The sequence below is a fragment of the Plecotus auritus genome (genome assembly GCF_963455305.1).
Source record: "Plecotus auritus genome assembly, chromosome: 9".
Taxonomy (NCBI): domain Eukaryota; kingdom Metazoa; phylum Chordata; class Mammalia; order Chiroptera; family Vespertilionidae; genus Plecotus; species Plecotus auritus.
This window is the reverse complement of record NC_137783.1, coordinates 80,961,438-80,984,028: the sequence shown is the minus strand read 5'-3', so window position 1 is coordinate 80,984,028 and position 22,591 is coordinate 80,961,438. Positions and strand designations below refer to the sequence as shown.

Genomic DNA, 22,591 nt, shown 5'->3' with positions numbered 1-22,591 from the left:
CAGGCAGAGACAGGGGCGATCAGCAGGCAGGCGAGCAGTTAGGGATGATCAGGCAGGCTGGCAGAGTGGTTAGGGGCGATCAGACAGGCAGGCAGGCAGGTGAGCAGTCCCTAATAGCGAGAGGGTGCAGGCTGGGCTGAGGGACTGCCCTCCCTTCCCCCCCCCCCCCCCCCGTGCACGAATTTCGTGCACTGGGCCTCTAGTAGATATAGAAAATCCTAGGAAATCTACAAAATAAGTGCTAGAACTAATAAGTGAACATAGCATGGTGGTGGCATACAAGGTCAATATTCAACATTTAATTTTTGGAAAATGAAAAAAATGCTTTTTAAAATAACATCAAGACTTGTAAAATACTTCTTTTCACTACTCTGAATTAATTAGGTAGCTGTGGCATGGTTTAAAAAGCTATCAGTCTGGGAACTCTGATTCTTAAATTGAGAATTAATTCTTACACAAACACACACATATAACATTGTATTAGTCTCAGATGCACAACTTAATACTTTCTGTGTATGTATTGTGAAATGACCATCACAGTAAGTCTATTTAATACCATCAGTTACAGTTTCTTTTCTTGTGATGAGAACTTTTAAGATTTATTTTCTTAGCAACATTCAAATATACAATACAGTATTATCCTATATAATAAAAGCCCAGCGACCGAAACGATGCAACGACCAGAATGACCACGACTCCTAATCTCTAGCGCAGGACAATGTCAGATGCTGTTTGTGACTGGCCCTGATTACCCTTTAGGAGCTATCAGCAATCCACGGCTTGTGGCTCCCTCTGCCGGGGCTGGGTGCCTTTGGGAAAGACCAAGATGTGCACCAATGTCTGCCTTTCCTAGCCCGGACCCAGAAGGAGATCAGGCAAAGACTCCAGAGATCCATCTCTTCCTGAAGACTGATTGTTTTTTTCTTTTCTTTTCTTTTCTTTTTTCAGTTTTGATTAGCCTCAGGCTATCAACTACAGGGTGGGATGAGTTTTCCAACAGGGTGGGGCAATTGCTTTCCCCCCTGTCTAAAGCTGCCTGGATGGTAAAGGTCTGCTGGAGAAATATGCCCTCTGCAGTATGAGGGAATGACTCAGCAAAGGAAACTGGGGTGGCTGCCTTTCTAACAAGCCCCCAATTCTGGGTTTTGTTCACACAGCTCTAACCCACTCTGCTCTCCCTCTGCTAGAACCCAAGGTGAGTGACTGCACATGAAATTTTGTGCATTGGCTCTTTAAGAGGGTGCCTGCATTACCAGCTGTCTCTCCCTGGCAGACAGCAACTCTGTTGCTTTTCACAGCCAGATGTTATTGGGCACCTTTCTCAGTTCTGGTGCTCTGGGCTGGGGAGCCCAGCTTGAGGTTTAGACCCCAGAGTTCTCAGTGGGAGCCCCCACAGCTGAGATAACCCTCCGGAACTTCAGCTGCTGTGTGAGCCTTTCATGCCTCTACACTTTCTACTAGTCTCTATGCAGTCTCCACTTTCCATCCTTGGTTATCATGGTTATCTCCAGCTAGTCTTCACTTGATTATTCAGGACGGTTTTTCTGTATTTTAGTTGTAATTCCAGTTTGGTCCTGGGAGAGTGACCAGTGTAGCTTCCACTTACCCCACCACCATTTTGGAACTCCTATTTTTAATTTTTTAATCCTCACCCAAGGATATGTTTTTTATTGATTCTAGAGAGAGAGGAAGGGAAAGTGAGAAAGAGAGAAATAAACGTCAGTGTGAGAGAGAAACATTGATAGATTGCCTTCCATACGTGCCCTGACCAGGGATTGAACCTGTAACTGGATATGTGCCCTGAGGACTGAACTCGTGACCCTTCTGTGCATGGTACAATGCTCTAACCAACTGAGCCACACCAGCCAAGGCTATACATTATTATAATATGATTACCTTGAAGATAACCTCTTAAAAGACATAGACTTCTATTTCTTTGTTTTTTTCTGCTTGTGCTTAACAATTCAGGGAATCCATAGATATTTTCAATACATTCTTCTAGATTTACTCTATCTTCTTTAATGTTTTTAAAGGACCTGAAATGTTTTTATGAATGCCGTGTTAAATAAATTATTTCGACTGTTCTTTTTAGAATAACACCAAGAAAATTTGATACTGTTCAAGCATCCAAGGGTCAAAAAAGTGGAATTATCACTGGTGATGTTGGAGACTTAACTTTAAGCAAGAGGGGAATACGGACATCATTTACATTTAGGAAAGTGAGGCAAACACCTTGTGACTGTAGTAAGTATATAATTTTGATTTTATTGTGAAATGGAATAAAATCTAGTATGAAAATTTCTTAAAGTCCAAACAGAGCCAAGGAGAGCTTTGCTTTAACCTTATTAATGGCATTTCCACATTTTGCCTACTATTTACATATATTTTTAAAATATAAAATATATTTACATATATTTTTCTTGACAACCCTCATTAAAATGAGTTTATATTCTTTGAACATAGGGACTCCACCTAATTCATGTTTATTTTGTACAAATAGTCTTGAGCATAGTTCGATGCCAAATAAATATTTTTTATTAAAGTCACAGTAAGCATGCTATAATTATAGCACATTAAAATAACCATAAAATTAGATTTTGTTGGAAATAGCTTGTGAAGCTTTTAAATTACTCCTCATCAATCCAAAGGGGGAATTGGATATGAGAAACTGGAGATAACTGTAGGAGGGCAAACAGTGGTTTATGTAAATTTGGAAATCTATTAAAGAATAAAAGAAGTACTCAAAAAGCCTGGCCAGCGTGGCTCACTGGTTGAGCATCGACCTAGGAACCAGGAGGTCACAGTTCAATTCCTGGTCAGGGCACATGCCCAGGTTGCAGGTTCCATCCCCAGTGGGGAATGTGCAAGAGGCAGCCAATCAGTGATTCTCTCTCATCATTGATGTTTCTATCTCTCTCTCCCTCTCCTATCCTCTCTAAAATCAATAAAAACATATTTTTTTTAAAAGGTACTCAAAAACCTTGTCAAGAGGATGCTATTTTGAGCTGTCTTTACAAGTATGCCATGACCTCTATTTCTTAGAGTCAAGAGCTATAAACCTTTTTCATTTTATAAATAATATTTTTAATGACAGTGATATAAGATCTTATTTATATCCTGCGGGGTTTAATTATGGGAGTTATCTAGGATTTGCTTTTGGATCTAGTCATAATCTTAAAAACATTTAAAATGAAAAACCTTTATTATATCTACAAGTTTTCCTATTAGAAAACTTGAAATGTCTACTATGGCACCTGTTCTAAAGGAACTTAAAGTCTAGTTAGACAGACAAGCTAGTTTTCTTATGCAAATGTTTCTTTGTTATGGGCATTAATTCAATGTAAGGGATCCTATAAAAAGCTCTGATTGTATAGTTAATTCACAGATTTTTTTTTTAAGTTCAAGGCCATTTTTAGATACTTTTGGTACAAATTTATAGATTTTTAAAGATAAGGGTTGCTATTCCCTTTCGACAACTTAGATCTTCATAATTTCCAAGAGAGTGAAATTTTACTAAGACCAATTTAGAATAACTATAATGTATATTGTAGAGTGATTGCAATTCTGATGTAACCAACATAATGTAACCTATCTGTTTCCACATATATGTTTTGGAGTCCTCAAGCTTTCTGGGGCCACCCTTTTCTTAAATGTCCACTTAAAATGTTTAGAGCTTCACTTTACACATTGGTAAGGACTAGATGCTCCCACCCCCATTTTAGGCTTTCTCAAGGTTTGGCATACTCTAGTTATATCTAGGGAAAATATCTGAAGCCATCAGTGCTATAGCCCAATGCTGTTTCTAATTATTGTCTTAGTCTTGTCTCCTTCTTTCACTCTCTAGAATACTACCCTTAAAAAAATGTGTGTCACAAACTTTGGCTGAAGACAAAGGAGAATTATAGCATAGTACAGAATGGGCAAGGATTTAAAATGAGTATTAGACTATTGCAGAGGACAGGGGACAACTTCAAAATTAATTTGAGACATTGTATCCTAAATTTCCTCTGTCATGTCCTCTACTTGATTTTGCTCATTCTGTTGAAGAAGGCGATCTATTAAAGAAGTGTAGTCATTTAGAATATGGACTCTAGAGTCTCCACTGCTTGGGTTCAAATCCTGGCTCTATGACCTACTGTCTTTGTCACTTTGGGATTATTATTTAACATTCTGTGCTTCAGCTTCTCATCTATAAAATGGGTGTAATAGTACCTATTTTATAGTGTGAGAATTGAGACGAGACATATATAAACTGCTTCAGATAGTGTTTATTAAATACTTGTGATTATTACCAAATGACATTTTGCTTCTAGGTTTCATTCTTCTAAGAGTCTTAGTGCCCCCAGAACTCCTATCACTTTCACCCTAAATCTTGTTAATGTAGCTAAATATCTTCTGCTTAGGCCTGGCCCATCAAGATGCTTTCCTGAATGAGGACCTTTAATCCAAAGGTGAAATAGGCATCTTCATTTTAAGACATGCAGAATTGCAGTCATGTCTTGTTGCAAATGGGTTTTCCTCCTTCTGTTTTTTAACTGATAATCAGAGGCTTCTTATCCCTAGTCACCAAATTCGAACTGATTTACTTTTTCCTTTTAAGAAAGCATAAGACCTTATGAATCATTTGGATAAAAAGAAAAGGTTTATATTACCTTATTTTTTCATTAGGTTACCCTTTGGTCTGTGACAGCCAAATGAAGGAACCTCCTCCATCATTTCCAGAGAGTGATAAAGAAGCCTCGCAGTTGGAGCAAAAATATGTCCATCAAGTGTATGAAGAGATCGCTGGGCACTTCAGCAGCACGAGACATACTCCTTGGCCACACATTGTGGAGTTTTTGAAAGCCTTGCCAAGTGGTTCCTTAGTGGCCGATGTTGGATGTGGAAATGGAAAGTATCTTGGCATAAATAAGGAGTTATATATGGCAAGTAATTGTTGCTTCTGGCTTTCTCTCCACTTTATTTGTAAGGATATTATCACCTTCTTCCCCGTGATACAATGATTTTTTTTTTTTTTAGGTTGCAGAAAAATTATAACCAGTCCTCACAGAGAAAAGTGTACATGAATATTTGCAACAATGCTCTGGTGCAGGGAGCACTTCCTACTTCCTAGCACAGGGGAAAAAAAAAAAAGTGGTCCATAGAAAAGGAAGTTATAGCTACTGAAAACAGAAAACTCTAGCATCAGGCAAGATGTGGGTGCATATCTTGGGTCTAGCCCTGCAGTCTTAGTCATGTATCCCCTCCTGTCTGCATATATTCCTTCCTGTCTATTGTTCCTGGAGCCTACTTGTCTGTTTGTAGTTCTCATTTTTATTTTACCAGAAATTGAATTATTTATGATAAAAGGGAAGCTTGTTTGTTTGTTTTTTAATCCTCACCTGAGGATATTTTTCCCATTGATTTTTAAAGAGTGGAAGGGAGGGAGGAGAAGAGGGGTGAGAAAGAGAGCGAGAGAAAGAGATCAATTGGTTACCTCCTGCAAGAGAGACGCATTGATTGGTTGCCTCCCACATGTGCCCCAATTGGGGATCGAACCTGCAGCTGAGGTATGTGCCCTTGTCCAGGGATTGAACCCGCCTGAGGGTGGACACTGACCACAAAACCAAATTAACCAGGGCGTGAAGCCTGCTTTTTTAAGCTGCTGAGGCTTCAACTTGGATGTAGCCATAATACCTGAGTATTTTGAACAGCCTTCTTCAAATGTGAAAATATGTGCATTTGATATTCAGGGGATGTGACCTGAGATAGTCATTCTGGGTATTCAAATGTAGGATAATCATAGAATCAAAAAAATTACAAATTTACTTTATATATAATTTCTTTAACAAATGCATTTTTAAAATACCAGGTTGGGCTTTCATGGAAATAGTTTTATGAACTGCTTTCCATTTCTGTAAGAAGTTTATGTGGTGAATTTGTTCTTATCTGATCTCAACCATGCCTGAGCTTACTCTTTTCTTTAATCAAAATTTTTACATTCTGACTAAGAACCATTTCTTTTTTAGACTTCTTCAGTTACTCTTTATTTCTATCTAACTAACTTTTGGCTTTATTTTCAGAGGTAAATTTTATAAGCAAAGATTTTATACTTTCAAGGCACTTACTCCCTTTATAGTAGCACCCATAATAGATGAGACATATGTAGCCAGCCTCATTCTCTAAGTGATTGTTCTGTGCATTGATCTCAAAACACATTCAGTCCAAATGTGTTTCTTAGACAGTTACTTAATATGTGGTATAGACTTTCTCGGTTGCTGTAAATAGTTGAGATTACAAACATAATAATATTGTCAGGAATCTATTTATAATTGTAAGAATTGGAGATGTGTTAATATTGTACATTTCTGTTGTGTGCGTGTGTGTGTGTTTTAATTGTTGACTATCCCAGTAAAGGAAAGGACAGAAAGGAAGCTAACAATGTCAAGTACCTGCTGTGTGCTAGTGCTGTGCTGTGTTTTCTCACATAGATAGTCCCTGAGATTGGTGTTACTGCCTCCATTCTGCAGGTAGGAAAACTGATGTTCAGGTTTGACATGCCCAAGGTTAAATGGTATCAGGGCAAATATTAGAATCTTGTCTCCAACTCCCAAGGCCATACTCTCTGGCGCTGTGCCAAGACAGACTCTAAAGGCTAGCTGTGGCGACAGAGAACACACAGGCTGTGACCTCAGATTGGCAGGAATCGTGTCTGTTTCATTATCCACTTACTCGGCAAATAATAGAAGTCTGTTTATTAATTGTTGAATGGTGAGGAGCAAACCTGTAAGTTTATCTTTAGTTTCTTACATGAAATCGCAATATGCACAGTGCTGTGCTCTGCAACTTTGAAGGAGATGTGACAACCTCAAATGGGTGGGCCTTCACTCAAGGTAAGGAACCTTTGGGTTCCTTTGGGTTCATGGATTTCTCTTCATATCTAGACTGCAGGACAAGGGTTTGGGGCCACCCCTTCTTCATGTACTAATAATAACTAACATTTGCATAACACTTTTATGGTTAGTGAAATATTATACATCATTTTTATTTGATTCTCATATTAACCCTGAGAAGTAGGTATTTTTATGATGAAGAAAAAGAGGCTCTCAGATAATTAAGTAGCTTTCCTTTGTGGTTCAGCCAGTAATTGTTAAAGCCGGAATTAAATCTGTATTTTAGTATGCTCTTTTTACTGTACTTTACTGTCTTTGCATATTTCTCTATACTTTAAACTATATGCTACCAGTCTGATTTCTTATAATTGCATATTTGTTAATAGTTTAAAAATATAACTTTTAAGGAATAAAAATAATATAGCAACAATACAGAAAATGAATGTGACAAAAAGGAAGAATATGAATTTTTGGAGTGAGAAAGACTTAGGTTTTAATTCCTGCTCTACCACTTAACTACTGTTCAACTTGGAACAAAGTACTTATTTGAGTAGTACTTATTTGAGTAGAACTACTCAAAGTAGTTCTTTGGGATGAAGTCTCCGCATCTGTAATATGGTGGTAATAAAACCTGAGGATTAGTAATTCCTACAAAGAAACCACTTTAATACATAATGGTGTGTTATGAGGATTAGTAATTCCTACAAAGAAACCACTTTAATACATAATGGTATTCAGTAAAAGGCAATTATACTAGCCTGTTTAGCTTTCTCCATATTTTGGACTGTCTTCTTAGGATAAATTTTTAGAAGAATAATTATTGGGTCAAAAGTTGTGAAGATTTTTTTATCTTCCTTTAAAAATCGTTTGCCAAATTGCTTTTTAAAATTGGGTGAGCCAATTTGTATAGTCACCAACACTTTGAGAGTAATTTTTATCACATTGTTATCACTGTAGTGTACCTAGGTTTTAAATGTTTTTATACTTGACTAGAGGCCCGGTGCACGAAATTCGTGCACGGGGGTGTGTGTCTCTCAGCCCAGCCTGCACCCTCTCCAATCTGGGACTGCTGGCTCCCAACCGCTCGCCTGCCTGCCTGCCTGATTGCCCATAACCGCTTCTGCCTGCCAGCCTAATCACCCCCTAACCATTCCCCTGCCAGCCTGATTGATGCCTAACTGCTCCCCTGCCGGCCCGATTGCCCCTAACTGCCCTCCCTTGCCAGCCTGGTCACCCCTAACTTCCCTCCCCTTGCCAGCCTGGTCACCCCCAACTGCCCTCCCCTACTGGCCTGGTAACCTCCTGCCGCCACTGTGCTCGCCAGCCATGAGCCCAGCTTCTGGCTGAGTGGCGCTCCCCCTGTGGGAGCGCACTGACCACCAGGGGGCAGCTCCTGCGTTGAGCATCTGCCCCCTGGTGGTCATTGTGCGTCATAGCGACAGATCATTCTGCTGTTCGGTCGATTTGCATATTAGGCTTTTATTATATAGGATTTTTACCTGTACTTTCAGAATTACATATCTATGTTTTATATAAATTATATAGGAATATAATTATCCATTTAAAGCCCATCTACTATGTGTTTTTATGTTATTGATCTCCATCCAACATACAGAAGTGTGAGTCTTTTTATATCTGTGAATATTTATAAATAAGACATTTTCACCTTAGCCGGTTTGGTTCAGTGGATAGAGCATCAGCCTGCAGACTAAAGGGTCCCAGATTTGACTCTGGCCAAGGACACATGCCCAGGTTGTGGGCTCAATCTCCTCCCACCCCGAGTAGGGGGCGTGCAGAAGGCAGCCAATCAGTGATTCTCTCTCATCATTGATGTTTCTATCTCTCTATCTCTCTCCCTTCCTCTCTGAAATCAATAAAAATATTTAAAATAAATAAGACATTTTCTGTCCTGTTGTTGACATTATACAGTATTTTAGGGAGATTTAACACGTTAAGCACCAAGCCTGTTTTGTCTTCCTTTCTGTTTAGCCCGTGATATCCGATTTCACCGTTATGCTGGCAGCACCAATGACTGATGAGGTCCGGACGGAAAGTACAGTGTCAGTCACCAGTGACTGACATGGTGCTTAACATGTTAAAGTACATGGCATTGTCCTTGGTAAAAAAAAAAAACAAAACTTAGGGAAATTTAAAAACAGGGAAGAGAAGAAAATAGCGATGCTTTAACTATTATACATTGAAGACTCAGTTAAAATAAGTGGGAGATGGCCCTAGCCAGTTTGGCTCAGTGGATAGAACATCGGCCTACAGACAGTATGGTCCCGGGTTTGACTCGAGTCAAGGGCACATGCGGTTGTGGGCTCAATCCCCAGTAGGGGGTGTGTAGAAGGCAGCCAATCAATGGTCCTCTTTCATCATTCCTCTCTGAAATAAATAAAAATAAAATAAGTGGGAGATGAAAGCCCAGAGTCAGGCATGGCCAGGTCATCAGTCAGTGGGACCTTCAGTAGACCTGGTGCTTTATGACTAAAATTGCCCCTGCTCTCCTGTTGGTGACAAGGGGTGAAGAGAAAGGACATTTTCTCTGATTTTGTTTGGCTGCTGTTCTCCTAGTTCTGTTTTATCTGTGGTTCTCAATAGTAACTTTCCTCCTTTGAGTAACTATGCAGCTCTATCCCTGGGGACTTGTTTTATAGGCAAGTTGGATTTCTTCCTGTTTGACTTTTAGCAAAGTACAGCCATCTGTCAGAATTGGGCATACTTGAAACTTCTATTCCCATCAACTGAATTTTATTGTCACAAAAGCTAGCAAGCACCAAAATCTAATGTACATGTTACTTGAGTAGTAGTGTTACCTTGATGATGTGACTATTGGCTCAGTGGCACAAAATATGGATGGAAGTAAATAAAAGTAATAAGTCAGTTATATACCTTACACTGGTAAAGGGAGCAATTAGTTGGGAATCATGCCACTGTTGTCATTAATGGGCCCTTAGTACTTTTTCATCTTAAAACATCCAAGGGAAATTGCTATACTTTAGCTTGGTACATGGTATACCTCAGAAACGAATGCAGCTCTGGGTTAGAGTAAGTAGCTGTTTAATGCCATTTAGATATTGAGCATATTCATATTAAGTATGACTCATGGCAGTGTGATTTAACTCAGTAAGAATTGCTTTGACATGAAGATTCATATTCTTTATTCTGCAAAGGATTGAGGGAACCCAAATACTACATCACAAATTCAAGTGAAGAACTAGAAGCTTGAGGTGGCTACTTCTGTTTTCTCTAATGTAGAGGTTGGGTTAAGAAGAAATATTTGGGCATAATTATTAATTAATGTTTTAAAATTTCTTAAATCCTCCCATTCTTTCCTCAGTTTACACGTGCTCAGGCATATTCCCCCCCCCCTCTCTCTCTCTCTCTCTCTCTCTCTCTTCCTCTCTCCCCCACACAACACCACACAAGCACACACAGGATTGTTAGTATTAAACAGAAAAGCTCTGTCCAACAATATCAAAAATAGAAAATAGCCAGTCCCAACCCCCAAACACTTCCCACAGAACATGCACTAAGTATGTTAGACCTCACCTGCTGGGGAAGATGAAAGAATGCTGCCAGCTGCCTTCAGTGTTGTCATTCCCATGGGATTGTTTGGTTATACTGAAAGGTTTAATTAAATATCATTTATAAATTTTGAATTCCGTGCTTCATTCTTATATATAGACTAGTATCCTGGTGCATGAAATTCTGCTTGCCTGCCTGATCTGCCACGGAGGCTGCAGATCAGACCCTGCCTCTCTCTCTGGGCCTCTCTCCGTGCCTGATCTGCAGCCCCCTCAGCAGTTAGTGCTGCAGGACTGACTTCTGGTGTTCGGTCAAGCCTTTAGTCATTTTGGACGTTATGGACCCTGGGTTTTTATATATTAGGATTAGGTGTTTACCAGAACAAAAATCAATAACTAATTAATCAGCCCAGACTGCACCCTCTCCAATCAGGGACCCCTTGGGGGATGTCCGACTGCCTGTTTAGGCCTGAATCCCACTGGAATCAGGCCTAAACTGGGAGTCGGACATCCCTCTAGCAATCTGGGACCGCTGGCTCCTAACCGCTCACCTGCCTACCTGCCTGATCACCCCTAACTGCCTCTGCCTGCCTGCCTGATTGCCCCTAACCCCTCTGCCTGCCTGCCTGATCACCCCTAACTTCTCTGCCTGCCTGCCTGATTGCCCCTAACTGCCCTCTCCTGCCGGCCTGATCTTGTCCCCAACTGCTCTACTGCTGGCCTGATCGCCCCTAACTGCCTATGCCTGCCTGCCTGATCACCCCTAACTGCCCTCCCCTGCCGGCCTGCTCTTGCCCCCCAACTGCCCTCCCCTGCTGGCCAATTTGGTTCTGATTGGTCGGTTTCTATGCCAGTCAGCGTCAAAAGCTCTGCCTCCTAGGCAGCCATTGGCTCCTCACAATTCACCCAGATTTGGTTCTGATTGGTTGGTTTCTATGCCAGTCAGTGTCAAAAGCTCTGCCTCCTAGGCAGCAGTTAGCTTTGGTTCTGATTGGTTGGTTTCTATGCCAGTCAGCATCAAAAGCTCCACCTCCTAGGCAGCCATTGGCTCCTCACAGTTGACCCAGATTTGGTTCTGATTGGTCGTTTTCTATGCCAGTCAGCGTCTCCGGGCCTATCTCCAGGCCTGATCAGAGAGGTGGGGCTGATCAGCAGCCCCTGCAGAGGCCTGGAGAGAAACAGGCGTGGCTGCTGGCGAATCCTGGAGAGAAAGGGAGAGGCAATGGCTGATCAACAGCTGCCATGGAGGCTGCAGATCAGACCCTGCCTCTCTCTCTGGGCATCTCTCTGTGCCTGATCCGCAGCCCCCTCAGCAGTCAGTGCTGGGTTGCCGCGCCCGCCACTGACTGCAGGGACTGACTTCCAGTGTTCGGTCAAGCCTTCAGTCATTTTGGACATTATGGACCCTGGGTTTTTATATATTAGGATCAGGTGTTTACCAGAACAAAAATCAATAACTAAAAAAATGAAATTACTTTTTTATTATTTGGGGATTTTATTTTCTGATTACACAAGTAAGTATAAAGCAGGAAAAAAATCAGCTATTTTTCTACTCTCTGGGCCATCAGAGTATAGTTTATTAGTAATGACAGATACCTTAGATCCTCTTATTTGTAGCTCCCCTCAAAAGACTGACGGTCTCTGTTTATGGGATAGTTTTCATTTTTAAGTGTGTGATATTACAAAGAGATCTAGATTATGAATGGTGATCACTTAGGTACCCATTAGGGCCTCACATACCCACTGCTGTCATTTTTATTCTAGTCATTTGTTTACATTCACTAATTTGAGTTCTGTTTGATACTTGTTAAGGTAATAAATGCTGTCCAGTGAATTATATATTCTGACGTTGTACTGGCTGTAAAAACTGATAATATCATGCTCTTAGACCATTTCACCATATGAAATCTGTCTCATAACTTTATGGTAAGGAGTAAATCCATTGCTCTTAATTTCTCATGCCATTTAAGTAAGATGTTGTGACTTTCTCTATTATAGATTGGCTGTGATCGTAGCCAAAACCTTGTGGACATTTGTCGAGAGAAGCAGTTTCAGGCCTTTGTCTGTGACGCATTGGCAGTGCCAGTCCGCAGTGGGTCTTGTGATGCCTGCATCTCCATCGCTGTTATTCACCATTTTGCGACAGCAGTAAGTACTGTCTTTCTCTCTCCCAGAACTTGTAACTAAAGTGGCAGGAAATGTTCATGGATTTTACTAGTTGGGACTCGTATTAGCTTTTCTTTTCTTTCCATTCTCTTGTCACATTTTGCACCACTTGTTAAGAGAGCATGTGGAAGGGAGATGAGTTACATGGGAGTTGTACTTAGTTAAACAGAAGCCTAATGGACTGTATGTTGTTATTGATGCATGTTTCTGCCTTTTTTCCTACCTTGAGACTTACTCATCTTTAAATTTTTTTCACCATCTGATTATTTTTAATGTCCGAGTTTGTATAGGAGACCCTGTACTTTCTCCTAGCCAGGGGTGGGCAAACTTTTTGACTTGAGGGCCACAATGGGTTCTTAAACTGGACCGGAGGGCCAGAACAAAAGCATGGATGGAGTGTTTGTGTGAACTAATATAAATTCAAAGTAAAGGAGCGGAGGGGAGAGCAAGAGAACCCTCCGCTCTTTCGGCTCCGCGGGCCGGATAGAACAGCCGAATGGGCCGGATCCGGCCCACGGGCCGTAGTTTGCCCACGGCTGTGACCTAGACTCAAGTTTGTAAATTCTCAATTGGCTTGGGAGACCAGTAGGGATGCCTCTTGTCTAGTTTTCAAATCCTCAGTGGTCATCTGATCAAATGGAATTATGTTCTTCATCTTCTCCAGCTCTTTCCCATGTTGCTCAATCCTGGCCGTTAAGAGAGACCAAAACTCAACACAACTTTTCACATCTCCTCTTTCTTCACCATCCACCAGGGTACTATATTTATCCTTTGGCACAGGAACCTTCAGGGCCTTAAGCTTTTCAAAGTCACCTACCAAGCCAGCCTTCGCTACCTTGGCCTTGTAGCAAGTGCTAGCAGGTAGATTCTCAGGTGGAGTGGCCAACTTGGAGGTGAGGGTCTCATTTCAGGAGTTCAAGGAGTTAGCAGTGGCCTTCGGTTTTGGGGTGTGATCTTCCCCAAAAGCTACCCAGTCATTGTCCTTTAGAGCAAGTTTTTGCGCAGCCATCCTAAGATCCTTCAGACCCCAGCGGCCTCGGTCCACAGCAGCCTGCTCATCTTTAAAGTTTAGCTGTAAGATTTTAAGAGAACTCTGTGCATCTTGAGTAGACTCTCTCCTCAGCCTCTGAGCCTCCTCTCTATTTCTGTTTCCATTTTTCTTTCTCCACTCTCACTCATCCCTGACATCAGAATCTCACTTCCTTCCCATTCTATTTTTTTCCCTATTTTTTTCAAAAATAAGGTACTTGCCCTATCTGGTTTGGCTCAGTGGCTAGAGCGTCGGCCTGCAGACTGAAGGGTCCCAGGTTCGATTTCGGTCAAGGGCACATGCCCGGGTTGCGGGCTCGATCCCCAGTAGGGGGCATGCAGGAGGCAGCCGATCAATGATTCTCTCTCATCATTGATGTTTCTATCTCTCTCCCTCTCCCTTCCTCTCTGAAACCAACAAAAATATATATATATAAAAAGTAAGGTACATAACTGGTAGTAGTATGTCACTTATGCCTTTAATTAGTCACATATTTCTAATTTTAAAATAAGCGAATTTTATATTTTTTTATAGGAAAAAAAATCCCCTTTCTTGGGTGTCATTGATTTCTCCCCTGATCTAAGCAGTAACTCTATAGCTCACCCTGTGCTGGAGTCTCCAGCAATTTTAGTTAGTATACCTTATAACCTTAGCTGAATTCAAAACAAAACAAAATGGAAAACACTCTATGCCTCTATTTTATTAACAGAAATAAAAATTTCCTTTTCCTTCTTCAACACTAATTTTTAACCACTCAATAATAGAACAAAATTCCCCTTACCTTTTTTCCCCTTTTTTGTTTTATAGAAGATATTTTGTTAGATTTTCTGGGCTATTTATCTTAATTGAGAGCAGTCCTACAGTCAGTTATATTTTTGTTTTCTCTCTGTCTCCTCCTGGTTCATAAATGGCAACATGTTTTTTGCTAGGAGCGTAGAATGGCAGCTCTTCAAGAACTTGCCCGACTCTTGAGACCTGGTGGGAAGGCACTCGTTTATGTGTGGGCGATGGAACAAGAGTATAAGAAGAAGAAGTCCAAGTATCTCAGAGAAAACAGATCTAATCAAGGAAGGCAAGAGATCAGCAGTGATCCATCAGTGCAGGAGCTGTTTGTGGAGCCAATGCCTGACACGGGCCATCAAGATTCAGCATGTTCCGTCCCCTCCATTAATGACTTTCAGAAAGGAAGATGTAATTCAAGGGAAGATGCTAATTCCAAGCTGCCTATTCACACTAACAGGACTTCTTTTTATTCTCAAGACTTACTGGTTCCCTGGCACCTTAAGGGAAACGCAAGTAAAGAAAAACCTACTGAGCCATTTGGTCCAGCAGGAACCCATGACCCAGGCCCTGTGCTTCATCGTTACTACCATGTGTTCTGTGAGGGAGAATTGGAAGCTGCCTGCCAGACTTTGAATAATGTCAGCATTCTGCAAAGCTACTATGACCAGGGGAACTGGTGTGTGATTCTTCAAAAGGTCTGATTATCTCAATGATCATATCATAGTCAGGAAAGAAATGCTCAGCTTTTTTTTTAAAAAGCAGACTAAATTAGCAGTCTTTTTTTCTTGTTGCTATTGTTAATCCTCACCCAAGAATATTTTTTCCTTTGATTTTTAGGGAGATTGGAAGAGAGAGGAAAAGACAGAGAGAAACATTGATGTGAGAGAAACACATCAATTGGTTGCCTCCTGCACGTGCTCTGACCAGGGCCCAGCTGGGGAGGAGCCTGCAACCAAGGTATGCATCCTTGACCCTTTGGTCCGCAGGCTGACGCTCTATCCACTGAGCCAAACCAGCTAGGGCAGCAGTCTTTTTAAAGAGAAAACTTGTGGTAAAGTATCAAAGGAGTGCACCTGAGAGAAGTTTGAAAGTGGAGATTGGTTGGGAAACATTTAGTCTACTACTATTGCTGACCTTGTTTTATCCATAAATGTAGGCTTCTCCTATAGGGAGGAATAGGGATGGTTTTTTATAAAGTAATTGTAGTTTGTGAAGTATTTGGGATGCTGGGATAAGTGTATAGCATTTTAAAGATAAACTTTTGTTATAAAGTTTTACTAAATGAATTAAATTATGTAGAATCATGTAGAAGAAATTATACACTTTAATAAAGAAAATTTCTGTTTAGTAGAAAGTTATCTGAAATTTTATCTGTGATTTTTTTTTTTAGCTCCATATAGTCATGGACAATAACTACTCTGCCATCACTCCTGACTAGCATAGGGCTTGACACATAGTAGGTGCTCAGTAAATTTTAGTCAGTCAGATGATACCCAGACATTAGTAGGAGCTTCATCCAACAAATACTTGCTGAACCTCTACTGTGCAGCAGTTACTGTTGTAAGTACTGGGAGGGGAGCAGTGGACAGACAACAAAGAACAAAGTCCTTGTCCTCGTGGAGCTTACGCTGTAGAGGGGAAGACAGACAATAAGTAAACACATACATAAATGCGACTGCCAGATAATGATAAATGCCATGGGGAAAGCAAAACAGGACTGGGGGTTACCCAGCAACAAAAGATTAGTTTTAAAGGGCTGAAGTAACTACTAATTCTGCCTGAAGTTTTTTGCCAAGAGTTAATTGGTATTCCTAATGCATTGAACTGGGTGCTGAAGGGAACCCAAATATGCTCCTTTATTTAAATAGCAAAAGTTAGAGTTGTCAATCTGACCTAGTTGTGCCCTTACAGCCAAATCTATGGTGTCATTATTGGGTATTTCTAGTTTATTCATGGTTTGTTCCAGTCCAGGAGCAATAAGGGTTATTTTCCACCTAAAAATATTTCATAGTTACCAAATTAACTTACCAAGTAGTCAAGTTTCCAGGAGGAAACAAGGTTAGAAAGTTAACTGTAGGTCAAATAATCATGCAAAAGAGAAAATCGTGGGTGCAGAGCTTTTATAGTAGAACTACTTAGATTACTTAAAGAAAAATTGCTTTGGTACTAACATTTAGTGATGCTTAATAGACAAATCCACAGTTATAGTTGGAGATTTCAATAATTGATAGAATAACTACATAATAAATCAGTAAGGATAAAAGTAGCCTTAAACATAATTCACTAATTTAACCATATTGACATTTATAGAACATTCTAGCCAATGTCAGCAGAATACACATTCTTATGAAGTACACAAGGAGCATTTACTGAGAAAGACCATCATCTGGGTCATAAAACAAGACTCAATACATTTAAAAGAATTAAAGTCATACAAAATATGCTCTCTGGCAACAATGAAAATAAATGAGAAATTAATAGCAAAAAGATCTCTGGAACAATTCTCAATAATTTTGAATATAAATAACCCATAGATTAAGTAAGTATTCAAAAGGGAAAATAGAAAGTATTTTGAACTGAATGAAAATGAAAGTACAACATATTAGAATTTGTGCAAAAAGAAATTAAAATAGCAAGCCTGACACTGCTATCCTTGGCTAGAATCTGGGAACTTAGATTTTGGGGGCGGAGTAGGGGAGGGGTGTTTCCCACCACCCTAACTACTAGGAGTGGGTCACTGGAATTTGGGTATATGCCAAGCAAAGGGTGCCTACCTGGCCAACCCCCAATAAAAAGCTGGGTGTTTTCTCTAACCGCTTCCCTATTTGGCAACAGTTCACATTTTTTGTTATAACTTCTTGTTGGGGAATTAGGCATATCTTCATGGCTCCACTGGAAGAGGACTCTCAGAAGCTTGTGCCTGGCTTCCTGTGGATCTCACCCCACGTACCCCTGTGCTGACTGTGCTATCCTCCTGCTGTAATAAATCTTAACACTGAGTATGGCTATATGCGGAGTCCTGTGAATCCTAGTGAATCACTGAACCCGGGGGTGGGCTTAGGGCCTCCCAACACACTGCTAAAATAGTACATAGGGAGAAAGTTCTATATAGCACTAAATGCCTATGGTAGGAAAGAAGAAAGATCTCAAATCCAAGGACCTCAGCTTTCTTCTTAAGAAACTAGAAAAAGAAGAGCAAATAAAATGCAAAGCTGCTCTAGCTGGTTTGGCTCAGTGGATAGAGCGTCGGCCTGCAGACTGAAGGGTCCCAGGTTCGATTCCAGTCAAGGGCATGTACCTTGGTTGCGGGCACATCCCCAGTAGGGGGTGTGCAGGAGGCAGCTGATCGATGCTTCTCTCTCATCAATATTTCTAACTTTCTATCCCTCTCCCTTCCTGTCTGTAAAAATCAATAAAATATATTAAAAAAATAAAAATAAAACAAAATAAAATGCAAAGTAGGCAAAAGAAAGGAAACAAGAAAGAGCAGAGATCAATGAAATAGAAAACAGAAAAACAATAGAGAAAATCAATGAACACAAAAGCATATTCTTGGAGAAGACTAATAAATTGATAAACTTCTATCCAGACTGAGTTGACCAGGGACAGAATTCTATGATTTTTATAATTTCAAAATGCAATCAATAAAACATAATGAAGATAGAGTCTCATGGACCGACTTTTCAAGACAACACTTGTTTGAAAAAGGTTTATTATTTAGCAAAATTTTTTTTCATAAATATTTGCAATGGTATTACTCCAAAGGACAACCCAATATAATTACATAATTTTCTATAATAAATGTGTTGAGGAAAATAAGACACTGCTTATATATTAAATAATTATGATTTTAGCCAGTTCCTAAATGTGTAAATATTGTGCTTGAGAACTGAGATTCCAGGTAAAGTCAGTAAGCCATGTTGACTAACTAGAAAGATAAAAATTCTTAACATGTATCTTTCTGCTAATTGGAATGTTTTTCTATTCTCTGACATTTTAAAAAGAAAATTAAGAGAAGTTCTTTCTTTGCATCAGTCCCTTCATTGCTTTTCTGCTTTGAAATAGCAACCTCCACTGTCAGTCAGGAATTCACTGAGCAGTAAGGCCATTGTTCTTGCCAGGGCATTAAGTCAACTCACAGAATGTGTTCCACTCATGGAAGTAGACAGAGAGTATGTTACTTCTCTTTACACTACCCATTTTCAGTGGCTGCCAGATGTCTGGCTCCATCTGTGTAGTTTGTCTGCCCTTGAAGCTGAAGAGGAACTGTCAAGGTACAATCTTTCTGGCCTTCTCTTCTTTAATATGAGTCTTGATTTTGCCATAAAACAATTCTCATGGGAGAACATATTTGGCAATGATACATCTGATAAGGGGTTAATTTCCAAAATATATAAAGAACTCATACAACTTAACAAAAGGAAGACAATCCAATTAAAAAGTGGGCAAAGGACCTAAACAGACACTTCTCCAAAACAGACATAGAGTTGGCCAAGAGACATATGAAAAAATGCTTAGTCACTGGTCATCTGAGAGATACAAATTCAAAGACAATGATGTATCACCTCACACCTGTCAGAATGGCTACCATCAACAAATCAAAAATAAATAAATAAACAAATGACAAGTGCTGGAAAGGATGTGGAGAAAGGGAACCTAGTACACTGTTAGTGGGAATGCAGATTGGTGCAGCCATTATGGAAAACAGTATGGAGTTTCCTCAAAAATTTAGAAATGAAGCTGCCATTTGAACCTGTGATCCCACTTCTAGGAATATGTCCTAAGAATCCTGAAATACCAGTCAGAAAGAACATATGCACCCCTATGTTCATAGCTATGTTATTTACAAAAGCTAAGATCTGGAAACATCCCAAGTGCCCATCAGCAGATGAGTGGATAAAAAAGCTGCAGTACATTTACACTATGGAATACTATGCAGCAGTATAAAAGAAGGATCTCCTACCCTTTGAGACAGCATGGAGGGACCTGGAAAGTATTATGCTAAGCAGAATAAGCCAGTCAGAGAAAGACAAGTATCACATGATCTCACTCATATATGGAATCTAATGAACAAAATAAACTGACAAACAAAATAGATCCAGAGACATAGAAGCATGGAACAGACTGACAAATCTCAGAGGGAAGAGGTCGGGGGCGGGAAGAGATTAATCAAAGAACTTATAAGCATAACCCATGGACACAGACAATAGTGCACTGGAGGCCTAGGGAGGGGGTAGGAGCAGGGTGGAGAGGGTCAATGGGGGGAAGGGGAAAGGACATCTGAAATACTTTCAACAATAAAGATAAATTTAAAAAAAAATTCCCATAAAGGAAGAGAGTATGTAAGATGTGACTTCCAATTAACTTTTGTCAGTTATGACTATAGTTTTGAAGAATTATTCTCTAAGTTAATGAAAGATCTTAAGTTTTAATAGATGGTATTAAAGAACCATGATGTAGTGTGCCTCATAATTCTTCACTCCTCCCCATGAAGAATTCCATATGGTATGATGGAATGTGGTAGAATAGCCAATAAGCCACATGGAACAGACTGACAGCTGTCAGAAGGGAGAAGGTGAAGGAATTAGGGAAAGAACATATGTGCATAACCCATGGACACAGATAACAGTGTAGTGATGGCCCGAGGCAAGGGGGATGGACTGGGTGGAGGTGGGGGAAGTTGGGGGGAGAGGGGATAGGGACATCTGTAATCGTGTCAACAATTAAAGTTAAAAATTATTTTCTTCCAAACTATGGATTTTTCTTTTAATTTTTAATTGTCTTCCAAACACAGCAGTTCTTAATTTTAATGAGACTTAATGTACCAATGTTTTCTTCTGTGAATTGTGCTTTTGTTCTTATATCTAAGAAATCATTGCTTAACGCAAGATCACAAGGATTTTCTTCTATGTTTTCTTTTAGATCTTTCATAGGTTCATGTTTTACACTTATTTCTTTAATTAATTTTGTATAGTCATTTGTTTATATGTGTGTAGATCTATTTCTGGACTATAGTAAATTGATCTATTTTATTTTTATACCAATACAACACTGTCTTCATTACTGTAACTTTATAATAAATCTTGAATTGCAGTAGAAAAAGAAGTAATGGAGCTATGATGACCTGAATCATTATATGCTATAAGAATTATAGCCAAATCTTTGAAAATTAGTTGTGTTTAGCAAAGTATGGTGGCAACTATGTGCCTGCTTTATTTTTTAGCATCTGCCTTGCTAAACACTCTTACCTGATGTACTTCTAACCTGAGGCAAATTAGTCTAGTGGTTCTAGAAAGAATAAAGCGTTTTCAAGTCAAACATGGATTTAAAACTGAACTTTACCATTTACTAGCCTAGGAAACTTGGGGCAATCTGTATCTGTAAAGAGAGGATAATATTACCTTACCATGCAAGTTGTTGGGTGGACTGTGTGAGATAGCATGTAAAATATCAAGATAGCATGTAAATATCAAGTACTTATTACCTAACTAGAGGCCCGGTGCCAACTGCCCCCCCGCCGCCCCCACCAGCTTGGTTGCCCCACGCAACCTGCTGTTCAATCGTTTGGTCATCAATCACTACCCCCCCTGCTGGCCTGGTCGCCCCACTCAGCCTGCTTATTCATTTGTTTGGTTGTCCCTCACTAACCCCCCTGCTGGCCTGGCCATAGGCAGCCATCTTGTGAGGGTGTGAGGGTCAATTTGCATATTACCTCTTTATTATATAGGATAGATGGCCAAAATACCAGTTTGTTCCTTCCCCATCCCCTGCCCTGAGAGCAATCTGGTCTTTTTACCCTCTTGTGAGTGTGTGTGTGTGTGTGTGTGTGTGTGTGTGTGTGTGTTGTAAATTTGACAGGCATTAATGAATTAATTCATTCAATGTATATTTACTGGTTGCTTACTATGTGGGAGGCACTATTTTAAATAATAGATACATTAGTGAACACAAAAAGATCCTACCCCCATGGAGCTTACACTTACTGTGGAGGGAGTGGTATGATGGAATGTGGTAGAATAGACAATAAGCCATAATTATGACCAGTAAAACATCTATAATAATAAAAGAGTAATATGCTAATTAGACCGGACATCCTTCCGGATGAAGCTGGGGCTGCGAGGGAAGCCCTGGTCCCTGGTGCCTGCCAGCAGCCAGAGGGAAGCCTGGGTCCCAGGTGCCAGAGGAAGCCGGTGCCAACAGCCGGGGGAAGGAAGGCCTACTCTTGCACGAATTTCATGCATTGGGCCTCTAGTATATTATGTTGTAAAATGATATATTTTTGTTTGTTTGTTTGTTTTTGTTAATCCTCATCTGAGGATATTTTTGCCATTGATTTTTAGAGGGAGAGAGAGAGAGAGAGAGAAACATCGATGTGAGAGAGACACATCAATTTGCTACCTCCTGCACATGCCCCAACTGGAGCCAGGAATTAAACCTGCCCTTGACCAGGAATCAAACCCGCGACCCTCCGGTGCATTAGCCGATGCTCTAACCACTAATCAGTGCCTGCCAAGACATGATACATTTTTTCTCCGCAGAGAAAAGACGAGGTAGAGCAGGGAAAGAAGTTAAGGGTGGATGGCAGATGGGTTCCAGTCTTTTAAAAGCGTGGGCAGGATGATTCTCTGTGAGAATGTCATTTGAGTGAAGACTTGAAGGTGGAGGAGTTAACTATGTACATATCTGGGAAAGAACATTCCAGACAGAAGAAAAGGTCAATGCAAAGACCTAAGGTGAAAGGCCTAAAATGAAGTACTGACCGCCAGAGGCCAGTTATTGCAGCACAGTGAGTGAGAGTGGTTGGAGATAAGGGGAGAGAGTTATTTGGGAGGTGAGAAAGACCACCGAGACAAGCCAGAAGTCTAGTCTTTGGTTTTCTCTCAGATGGGAGCTGCATGAATGGTTTTGAGTGGACAAGTGACAGCATCCCAGTTCCTTTTTAAAGGGATAGTCTGGCTGGCCTGTGGGGATCAGACAGGAGGGTGATCTACACACCCCAGAGGACAGATGCTGATTGGCTTGCAGCAGGGTGGCAGTGGTTGAAGTGGTGAGCAATCGCATGCTTTTGGATATGTAATTCAAGGGTAGAACTATCAGGGTTTCTAGGGGTTGGATATGGACTGTAGGTGAATAGAAGGCAGCAATGTCCCACTCCTGAGTGTGGAACTTCTCTGCCATTCTTGGGATCTATCCCGTGGGGCTGCTGCTGCCCT

The 22,591-nt window shown here is 40.4% G+C and overlaps 1 protein-coding gene across 1 annotated transcript in view; it reads left to right on the top strand.

Moving 5' to 3' along the window:
* Window positions 1-15,734, top strand: part of ALKBH8 (alkB homolog 8, tRNA methyltransferase) — a 67,166-nt gene extending 51,432 nt beyond the window's left edge. The window contains exons 9-12 of the mRNA XM_080688469.1: window positions 2,093-2,244; window positions 4,669-4,925; window positions 12,398-12,547; window positions 14,525-15,734. Of these exons, the coding sequence (XP_080544595.1) occupies window positions 2,093-2,244; window positions 4,669-4,925; window positions 12,398-12,547; window positions 14,525-15,079 (1,114 nt within the window). The 3' untranslated portion in view covers window positions 15,080-15,734. The remainder of the gene's footprint in view (window positions 1-2,092; window positions 2,245-4,668; window positions 4,926-12,397; window positions 12,548-14,524) is intronic.
* The last annotated feature ends 6,857 nt before the right edge of the window (window positions 15,735-22,591 follow it).